The sequence below is a fragment of the Vanessa tameamea genome, chromosome 6 (assembly GCF_037043105.1).
Source record: "Vanessa tameamea isolate UH-Manoa-2023 chromosome 6, ilVanTame1 primary haplotype, whole genome shotgun sequence".
NCBI lineage: Eukaryota > Metazoa > Arthropoda > Insecta > Lepidoptera > Nymphalidae > Vanessa > Vanessa tameamea.
The window spans coordinates 11213090-11224618 of NC_087314.1; the positions used below are offsets into that span (position 1 = coordinate 11213090).

General features: G+C 30.4%; 2 protein-coding genes across 2 annotated transcripts; one reads left to right on the plus strand and one right to left on the minus strand.

The window, feature by feature from the left end:
* Positions 1 to 208: 208 nt before the first annotated feature.
* Positions 209 to 9204, plus strand: LOC113396433 (ATP-binding cassette sub-family G member 5). Its single transcript, XM_026634366.2, has 13 exons — positions 209 to 447; positions 1128 to 1245; positions 1439 to 1623; positions 5373 to 5435; positions 5522 to 5603; positions 5706 to 5837; positions 5967 to 6107; positions 6736 to 6943; positions 7189 to 7306; positions 7376 to 7469; positions 7833 to 7971; positions 8195 to 8380; positions 8681 to 9204. Exons 1-13 carry the CDS (start codon positions 394 to 396, stop codon positions 9081 to 9083), a joined length of 1923 nt encoding a protein of 640 aa, XP_026490151.1. The 5' UTR covers positions 209 to 393; the 3' UTR covers positions 9084 to 9204.
* An 87-nt stretch (positions 9205 to 9291) lies between these two features.
* LOC113396434 (uncharacterized) lies at positions 9292 to 11211 on the minus strand. Its single transcript, XM_026634367.2, has 5 exons — positions 10933 to 11211; positions 10728 to 10855; positions 10446 to 10658; positions 10301 to 10343; positions 9292 to 9642 (listed from the first exon to the last, which is right to left on the minus strand). The coding sequence occupies exons 1-5, from the start codon at positions 11027 to 11029 to the stop codon at positions 9539 to 9541; spliced, it is 585 nt and encodes a 194-aa protein (XP_026490152.1). The 5' UTR covers positions 11030 to 11211; the 3' UTR covers positions 9292 to 9538.
* Positions 11212 to 11529: the final 318 nt, after the last annotated feature.

The following is an 11529-nucleotide window of genomic DNA, read 5'->3' on the forward strand; positions in this document are numbered from 1 at the left end:
GCCTAGTGTGGCGTGATTTTTATAATTTATATGAGACTGTGTTTTACTGTCATCATTAAAAATATATATATGAATTGCTTCCATTTAAAAAACACTTGTTCTTGGATTGACAACGAAATTAAAACCTTATTTGATTAGAATAGAAAGCAATTTACCTTGCTCTTTATACAAAGTTAATGTCAAGTACAGTTAGTGAACAGAAGTTAGTAACGAGTGGAATTGGCAACGCCGCCAACGTTAGTTCAAGTTTGAAGTTGCCTACGTTAAATTAGTTTGCGATAATATTTATAGAAGGAGGCTGTATTGTTTTGAAATGTGATTGTAATAATTTAAAGCACTTTGATCATTATTTCAAGATAGTTTATTATAGTATTGAAGTGAAATTCTGTAAACATGATCGGAAGTGACTACACATTGGAGTTGTGTAATGTTTTCCACTCGGGGCAAGTAAGTGTATATACAGTGTAGGAGTAAAATAATATTTGTGTACATAAAAAAATGTATTGCATCAAGCACTCACAATTTCTTATCAGAACAATGGCTTGTTTTTCTATAATTTAAATGATTATAAATGACTAATTTTGTATATTATTATTTATATATATTAATGTTGGTATTCATAATATTGTTGTTATTATCTTAATTGTTACATTTAATTACGTTTACCATCACTTTGCAATACACATTTGTCAAAATAATACTATATGTATTATAAAGGTATTTATTTTTTAGTTAAGTATACGATTCGTAGTCCGCACCCGTTGATGTCGATTGTATAGGATAAGAAAGGGATCTCGCAAATACACTTGGGTCTAAAATAAAAGTTAGCTAAATGTAACAATTGTTTTTTTTAAATGTGTAAATATTTATATACTTTTGAATTTATGTATATATCTAGATGGCCCAGTTGATAGAACAAGTGGATCATGGGTGCAAATCTACAATAAATTATAATATATAACATTCTCGGGAGGAAGTCACTTGTGTAGAAATATATCCAAAAACCTGCAGTGGAAAAGCATGGTTTAATAGTTCCATAGATTAACCTGGAGATGACCATGAGATGAGACCTTTGGCCTTTATTGGAACCTCTTAGGATATTGTTAAATAAAAATTGTTTTCAATAGGTAGAGCCAGGTAGCTTCTTTCAACGCTTGACAGGCGGCGTGAAGACCGGCGTCATCCTTAAAGATGTTTCATTCATTACTCACAGTGGAGAAGTTACAGCAATTCTTGGTTCCAAAGGTAACCTAAACTATTAAAATAGTTTCAACTAACTCGTCTCTCTTATAAAACATCTAGCTATTCTCACATTAAGCATTATTCATTAATGATTAAACTTTTTTAAATACTAAATTTTGATACAAAACCATGACACTCAGAATTACTAATTTTTTTTATTGTTACTTGTTATTTTGCCAACCTTCCTTTTGACTAGGTAGCGGTAAACGCGCTCTTCTGGACGTCATAAGCCGCCGAGTACCCTCCAAGGGACACATACTCCTTGAAGGAGTGCCATTGGAAGAGGAACAATTCAGAAGCACTTGTTCCTTGGTCCGACATTCCACTAAACTCCTTCCTGGCCTCAGTGTTCAACAGACCCTGGCATTGTCGCTAACTAAGGTACAATATGATCGAATATTAATGAAGAAATATTATAGTTTTAGATACCTATATGTAATAATTATGAACAAAATAAATATTGTGATTAACATAATTTCAATAAGATATTACCAGTTTCCCAACGTTTGTCCAACTTATTTATAAACTATTGGATTCGTGTAGGTTAAAAAAGTATCATACAGTAATTTCGGAAACGAAAATAAAATATTCATGACTCTAGTTCTTCCCATACTGGAATACAATAGCATTATATGTTATCCACAATATGATGTCCACAACAATACATTAAAAAAAGTTCAAAGCTTTCGTTACCATCTCTTTTTCAGCGATTTACAGGCTAAAAAACATCACGAGTTATAACGACAGACTTAAATATTATCACATGACCTCTTTTATAATTCGTAGGCATATCACAGCTCTCATATTTCTGCACAAAATAATACATGGAGTCATAGATTGTAGTAATCTGTTGCAAAAGATTCAAGTTAATGCTCCTTCTCGCATGCCTCGTATAAAAGCCTATAACTTATTTCATACTAGCTGTTACCCGCGGCTTTGCCCGCGTAGAATATGAATATATTTACAAATTAACGTAAAATGTTACGTTAATGTAATACCTCTTTGTATACCACATTGGTGTGTATTTCAGCCCTTAGGGTAGAATATCCTGAAACGCTTAAATGCGAATCAACTCATTTTAATCGGTAGCCCAAAAATAAAACTTCGATCTTCTAACTTCAAAATGACAGACTTCCAGACTAACCTGAATACGAAATGTTAACACCTATTTTTCCCTTTAGGCCTAAAATATCAAGAAACGCTTAAATACGTATCTACTAATTTTTAATCAGTAGCTCAAAAATAAAGTTTCATGTTTCTAACTTCAAAAATGACGGTCTTCCAAACTATCCTATATACGAAATGTCAAACTCTATTTCTCCCCTTTGGCGTAAAATATCCAGAAACGCTTAAATACGTATCAAATCATTTTTAATCGGTAGCCCAAAAATAAAATTTCATGCTTCTAACTTCAAAATGACGGACTTCCAGACTAACCTGTATACGAAATGTCAAACAATTTCTCCCCTTTGGCATAAAATATCCAGAATCGTTTAAATACGTATCTACTCATTTTTAATCAATATCCCAAAAATAAAGTTTCAGGTTTCTAACTTAAAAAATTCCATTCGAACGTTCGGTTGAACCCATTTAGGGGTAGAATATCCAAAATTCCCTCCTGAGTGGGTGTCATGATATGTTATTTTATAAGTGTACAGCCTAAAATATAAGTTTTATGCTTCTAGTTCTAAAAATTCTAAACATGACAATACTTTCAACAACTTACAACCTTTCATCCCCCTTTTCAACCCTTTACAGCACTTTTTTCCAAATAAAAAGCCTATGTCCTTTGACTATTTGTGTACCAAATATCATTTAAATCGGTCCAGTAGTTTTGGCGTGAAAGCGAGAGAGAGAGACAGACAAAGTTACTTTCGCATTTATAATATTAATATGGAAGTATGGATTGTTATTTCAATCGCTAGAGAGCTCCGATAATAACCGTGTCCGATCGCTGCTAAATTCAAAGTGCTACAAGGAGAACCGCGACCTCCGACGCGCCTATAGCACGCTCCCGCCGCGCCGCCCCGGCCGGCCGGTACCACCGCAAACGCTACGTTCCGCAATTTTTAAATATGTAATATCTTCGAAAATATTCATTTAAATCATATGCTGTAAAGGGCCATATAGATCAATATTAAATCAACAATGTATTTAAGGTATTTCATTGGATAAGGATTAATGCTGTGTAGGTTAAAATCGCTTCGAAAATTTTTCAATATTTGTGGTAAAAAATAAATGACAAAAAAATGTTATTGTGGGTTATCACTTACAGATAGACACATACCATCGCGGATTTTTTTGTAGATATTTTTGAGGTGTACAATTGTGTAGTACATTATTTTGATCTATCTCATAGTGTTCAGCCAGCGTTTGCAATATATGCGCAAAAAATGTGTCTTTTTACGACATCACATTAGAAACCTCTAAAATTATCAGTGTTACTTAACTATATTGTCTATGTATTATATACAAAAACCTTCCTCTCGAATCACTCTATCTATTAAAAAAACCGCATCAAAATCCGTTGCGTAGTTTTAAAGATTTAAGCATACAAAGGGACATAGGGACAGAGAAAGCGACTTTGTTTTATACTATGTAAAGAAAGATATATCCTACACTTCAATTAAACTAGTCCATAACGCTGCTGTTCCAAGGCTCTGTAGACAATATAACATACTTTCTAGGAATAATAATGACCTCTATATTCATCGTTACAATTTGTCCAAATACAGAGTGTTTCTCACTAAACTTTTAACCTAACTCAAAAAAAATGTTTAATTTATAAGCTCATTCTTAATTTTAAGTTACAAATTTATATTTGATTTTTACTGCTATGTATAATTTTTTCACTTTTTATCTTAATTGTATTTTAATTATTTTTTTTGCTTAAGCTTAGTACATGCTGTCCTCCTATAATAAGAGCACACAACTTGTAAATATTGTTTAAATCAAATCAAATCAAATCAAATCAAAAATCTTTATTCAATATAGAAGTGTTTACACTTGCTTATTGATTGTCAAAAATCTACCACCGGTTCGGAATTTAGCACCTCGGACCTGAGAAGAACCGGCGAAAGAAACTCAGCGGGATATTTTTTTTTTTTTCCATTTTGCATGTACAATAATAATTATATTTTAGTTATTTGAAACAGCCTGGAGGCGATCATTTCATTCCCAAGGTGTGCAGTCAACTAAAAAGTAATTAGTGTTGTAATACCCTTTAGCACACAAACGCTCTTTAACGATTATTTTGAATTTTATAATTGAATAATTTTGAACGTTTTCTGGGATCCTGTTGTAAAAACGTATACATTGCCCCAAAAAAGAGTTACTAACCTTGTGTAATCGGGTACTTGGAGTAACAAGTTTATTCTTGTTCCTAGTGTTAATAGAATGTACGTCACAATTTCTGGGAAAATCGTTTATGTTTTTGCGTACATACATAACATTATCAAAAACAAATTGAGAAGCGACAGTCATTATTTTAATTTCTTTAAATTTATCTCTTAACGAATCTTTTGGGCCCAGGTTATAAATTGCACGAATAGCCCTCTTCTGCAGTACAAAAATAGTATTAATGTCAGCTGCATTACCCCAGAGTAGGATGCCATACGACATTATACTGTGGAAATAACTGAAGTACACAAGGCGAGCCGTATCCACATCAGTCAAAAGTCTAATTTTTTTTACCGCATAGGCTGCAGAGCTGAGTCTATTCGCCAACTTATTTATATGGGGGCCCCATTGGAGCTTAGAGTCTATTGTCATACCAAGGAACTCTGTTGATTCTAAAACATCTAATGCTTCCCCGTTTAAGCGTACACTCGTTTTGACACATCTTACATTGGGAGTAGTGAATTTAATACATTTAGTCTTTTTACTATTTAACATTAAATTATTAACACTAAACCAATTTACTATTTCAGAGAGAGTATTGTTCAATTTTAAGAATATGTATTTAGTGTGTATCTTTTGTTTGAGACTCGTAAATTAAATAATTAAATAAATAAATAAACGTTATGGCCACGTAAGCCTCAAACTTAATACATTTTAGCCGTTTCTCGTCTGAATCATACGAATATATACTTCGATGCTAATCTAACTTGAGTTAAATACTATTTTCACAGATTTCTGGATACTTAAAATCGTCAAAAGTCAAACAAGTGATGGCGGATTTAGCTCTGTCTCAGGTAAAATCTTTATCTTAATTTATTCTAAGGAGTATGGATTCTTGATAATATTTTTATTTAATAAGAACATTTTAAATTTATAACAGGTTGCCAACAAATGTGTAACAAGTTTAACGAAGAGCGAATATCGACGGTTAGTAATTGGAGTTCAACTCATTCGAGACCCATGTAAGATATATTCATCAAGAAGATATTTCTTCTTTTTATCGGTTAAAATATCTTTACACTTATTTTGATGACTACTTTATTATATGTTGAAAATAATTTCAGTAATTCTCCTTCTCGATGAGCCGACCTGGGATTTGGATCCTTTAAACACATATTTGGTTATATCTATTCTGTCAAATACAGCCAAGAAATACGGTACTACTATTATACTCACCATGGAAAAACCTAGATCAGGTTGGTACTTAAATTATATTATAATATAGATAGAATAGGATATTGATTTATCTATATGTAAATTAATTAAGCTTTATAAGAGATCGAATGTTATCTCAATTGTTTTTATTTAAATATTGTCTTTTCCAGATGTTTTCCCTTTCTTAGATAGAGTGGTGTATTTGTGTCTCGGAGACGTGGTTTACGCGGGACCGACAAGAAACTTACTGGACTACTTTGGTAGCATCGGCTTTCCTTGCCCACAGCTGGAGAACCCACTAATGTATTATTGTAAGAATTATTATGTGATATTATTTTTGTCATCACATTTATTTATTTAATATCAAAATCTAATATATAAAAATATCTAGGTACTTAGGTACAGTCTAGAGTCGTGACAACCATACCATAAACCATATTATGTTAGTTTTAAATTCATTTACAAATAAATATGGCAGATTAGACTTCTGTTTGTACATGCATATGTACATCGTACACTTTTTTAAAACTTAATCCCCGAAGAATTTTAAAGCTTCATACGCTCGGTTGAAGTCTGTATTTTTTAAGTTAAAGATATCGAAATTGGAATTTCTGCTAAACTATCAAATGTTTTAAATATATCAGTTGAGTTGAATGAAAGTTCGTCATTTTTGTAGTTAAAAATGAGGAAATTATATTATCTTTTTAGTATTTATTAGTTTTCAATTCAATTTCTCTCCGTAGAGGTTATAAAGAAAAAAAAAGTTATACATTTTTTTCAAAAATTAGAACAATTGAGAAAGAATATGAATCTTGAGTTGTTATGAATGAGAAATCAGGATACATAGCTAGTGAACTAGAAATTAATTTAATAAATATTTAATTTATATCGTATCGTATTCATATTTATGTGTTGTATATATAAATGGTATGTTTCCAGTATGCCTATCAACAGTAGACAGGCGTTCACGAGAACGCTTCATAGAGTCCAATCATCAGATAGCAGCTCTGGTGGAGAAGTTTAAGGTGGAAGGTCAAGCGATGATGCAGGGCAACCTTACTGAACACAGTCGGATCATTAACCCTAACAAAGTTCAGATGAACTACGGCAAGCCAGGTGGTGTGAGAGTAATATGGATGTTGTATTTGTAAGTTTCATTAATCTCAATCAAGTTTAATTTGATCTAAATATAATATATGTAATAGATTAACTAATATTTTTGCAATAAGGTTTTAGTTGATAACAAGCAACATTTTTTTTTACATTTGTGTCTTTGTAATTGTCTATAAATAAAGAAATGTTGAGGAAATAGTTAATATCAAATGTTAACACTTTTGACAATAGATACCATCATGTAGGAACGTAAATAAAAAAAAATATGTTTCATTTTAGGAGAATGCTCGCATCAATTTTCAGTTTGAAAAAACACGGCTTGAAACAAATGTTTATGAGATTATTGAGCTTACCCATATATTTTCTAATTTTATGGATTTTTTACAACGAATCTAAGGTAAGACTAGTTTTACACAAGTTATTGTTCTACTTTTCAAAACTAATTGGCCAATCGTGAATGTTACAGGACTTTCAGCGAGCTTTTATTACGAAAAGTGGGCTTATCTTCAACGCCATGGTTGGAACGTACTTTATTAGCATTATGAACACTATCTGCTTATGTAAGTAACATTTTCGAACACTAATTGAGATGAATTATAAACACTAATTAAGTACTTGAAAATTCGCTGGCTTCACTGGGTTTTAAACTCACAGCCTTCTCGTACTGTCATTACATTTGTAAACTCATAGTTTCGATTTCCACTCCAAGCAAATATATCGTGTACATATCGTGTATATATATATATATATATATATATATATATATATATATATAAGATAATGAAGGTAAGACATACAGTCTTCAAATTTTGAGTAACTTTCTTTTCTAAAGGCACAATAACAAAATATCCTTTTTGGGAAATTATAATTTAAAGGATAAAATTATAAATAAATTCTGCAATAAAATGGTCTTGTGGTTTCAGACGGTCCGTACAGAACACGCTATTACCAGGAAGCCCAGGAAGGTCTGTACAGCGGTGCTAGTCTCCTCCTCGCTTGGAATATCGTCTCGCTGCCCTTTTCATTTGTCACAACTTTCGCCTCCGCTGCTATTATATATCCGTATGTAATATTTCCTATGTATATGAAGTCTTATAAATACTGTCCATTTCCTCCGCTATACGAATTTAAATTAAAAATACAAGCATTTATTTTTGTTCACAGACCAATAAGTATTTTTCTTGTACTACTATACTACCTATACATACACGTACAGTATAAGTACAAATATTCTTTGGAAATTCTCTTATTTGTTTTTTTAAATTAATATTAATTTTTGAAACAGAATCCTAGGTGACATATCTGAAAATCTGGACTATATATACTTCGCGCTGGTGCTCTGGTCGAGCTACATCTTTGCGGAGCAGCAAGCCATCGCCGTTATGATGTTCGTTAAGAATGGCCTCATTGCTGGCATTGTCAACATCTACATCTCGTGTATATACATCATGTTGGCGAGTGGAGTTTTAAGGTGATTTGAATCATTCATCGTTCGACATAAGTATTAAACGATTTGAAACAAAAAAAGATTAGCTATACATAGTAAAACTTGATAGATATTTACTTACACATAGTATGATTAAGTAGATTGCCATATCATCAATTAAAATTATAAACTTTACGGGATATATAATGTGTAACTGATATATAAATGTCATTTTGTAATAAACAAATGATATAATAGAAGCCTTACTATAATATAATTCTATATTTAAATGATTGAAGCATATGTAAAAAATTGTTACAAAATCAAATATATCATCTTTTTCAGGTCATACAAAGGCTACGAAGAGTGGTTGTACTACCTCACCTACCTAACTCACACAAGATATGCCTCGATTTTCCTACACAGAAATATTTTCAAGCAACCGATATTCAGTACTCTTCCCTACAGTGCTGAAGAAAACTGTACTGCAATCACTAATCTCATCCAAACTTCTTCCAACTTAAATAGTAATTCGAATGCCAACTGTAGATACCCAAGTGGCAAGGCATTTTTAACAGAGAGATTTACTGCGAAGAATTTCGGTGGCGATATTTATCAGACTGGTGATTTCAACTTGGATTTTAATTTAGGAATTTCCTTTGCTTTTTCTCTGGGCGTTATCATTTTTAATAAATTCTTGTATCTAATGCCTTTGCCTGGATATATTGTTGATAAATTTAGAGAATAGTGTTTTATGTTACTCAGTGTATTTTGTAAGTTAAATTAAAATCTTATGATGTTTAACTATTCTGCATGCGAGAATATAAATTAAATATAAGTATTATTAATGGCTTTGCCTTTCTGTATTAAATATATATATATATATATTTGAATATTAAATATAATATGTGCTTAATTTTAATTAAAATATTATAAAATTGAAATAAATTACAAAATAAAACAATTTGGTTGTTATTTTATTATTTAAAATCAATACTTAAATAACTCACTGCAAGAAAATTTTGTTTATTACAATAGATGAATTCTTGTAAAAGAATTCTCATTATCCAATAGGTCTTTATTTTTAAAAAGTATACCACAATTCCTTAGAAATAACATCTATTTAATAATTTCTATCTAAACCTTTATTGGTTGCTTAAATATGAATTAATGTTAACATCACTTTATTGTTCCATATTAACTTTAGGTAATTGTAAAATCTCCGATAACTTTAGGATAGCTGTATATAACAGTTTCTGTCTGTGTTTCATTCTCATTTTCACTCGAGACACATTGTGTGCCATCACCTTAAAAAAAATAGTTTATCATATTAATTATGTACAATTTTAAAGAAAATACAGCATAACATTCAATGTAATATTTCATTGAATCTGAATTAGAGTAATGTTAATTATAATACACAACAGCTGTATTGAAAATTATAATTTCTCATAATTTATTGTCATTTTGAAGCTTATTACACTCATTTTTACTAACTTGAATTGATTTTATAATTATAATGAATATATTTTATAATAAGATTAGTAAAGTTAAATATTTTGTTTTACATTATAGTTGTATTTTCAATTTTTTAAATCAAATTGATGGTGCACAAAAATATTACTTTATGAAGAACTTACTTTCATAATAATGCTACATACATAATCACATTGATCCAATTTTTATTATTTTTGAGTGTCTGATGTTCACTTGTCAGTAATTTTATATATTTACAGAATTCTTAAGGTCTGTTGATCCTTCATTACTATTATTTGATGAAAACATAGTAATGATGATGACCAACTTGTAAAGTTTTCTAAACTCTGGTGGATAGCACTTGTCAGACTGTTATAGATTACATTTTACATAATTTGAAAGTACACATAAACTTTACATGTAAATTAGATAAGGATCGACTATTGATAGACATGTGATTATTGTAAGAAGGAAATAAAATATACTTACTTCCATATAAGACTATTGTTTTATTTAACTTGCTGATTGTTACCTGAAAAATGAAAATGATATATGATCAAAGTATATTTTTTACTTTTGCTTTACATCATTTCAACATTTGTCCTGAAAATAAAAGTTTTTATACAACACTTACAGGGGACAGAACAATTTCTCTGTACTTTTTGAGATATAACTTAAGCGGTTCCACATAATTATCAAATCCCAAAGCATTCATTGCAAATAAAACATCTTCTCCGTTGATTGTTTTCCTTTTCTCCATCTGACAACGATCACTTGCTTCACTTGTTATGAATGATATAAATTCTGAAATGCATTCTTGTACACATTCTCTAGCATCTTTAGCAATCTGTAAATTGATATATGATATAATAAAGGAAGTAAGTTAAAAATGCTTATTCAAAACACACATTCATACCTTTCCATTTTCTGGGATAGCCCTTTTCATAATTTTCGCTATATTAGCAATAGGTAAAAATCGATCCTGCTCGCGAAGAGGTACATTTTTCCCACCACTGTTAGAATCGGAGTTGTTTTCTTCTTGTTCTATAAAACCATTTGTTTATGATTAAACTACCAGTAAAAATTACAATTAGTAGGTACTAAAAAAATCACATGTTTACCTAAAACATCGTCGGAGTTCACAACATAAGTCTCTTCATCGACTAGAAAGCCATTGTCCAATCTAACCAAATCACCACCAAGTTCATCGCTTTCCATGGTACAAGGATAGATATATATTTTAAACAACAACAAGATTGAATTAAAGATACGGTAAATACAAATTAAGGCAATCTAGTTATAATGATAATATTCCTTATTTACTTCTCTAAAATCAACATCAATAACTCGATTCGACTCCAATTGTCAATTAACAATTACTAAATATTAGTTAACGTCAGTTTGAGCTGAGTCTCCAGATAAAGAAGGTTTTTTTATCAATAATATAGTATAGTTTTTAAGTATTGTGACTTTGAATTTATAAACAATTTAATTAAAATTATCAGTTTAATCAAATAACAAATATATTAACAATCAATTAGTTTTTAAAATATCTTAAAAACATTACCACATCTGGTTACAGTCATAACGTATATTTTAAAAATATATGTATTTCCAAACCGAAGCTGTAAAATGTAATGTAAATACCAGTTACAATAGGTATGATACTCATATTAGGTAAAAAATCTATTATTTATTTAACCATACAATTTAACTTA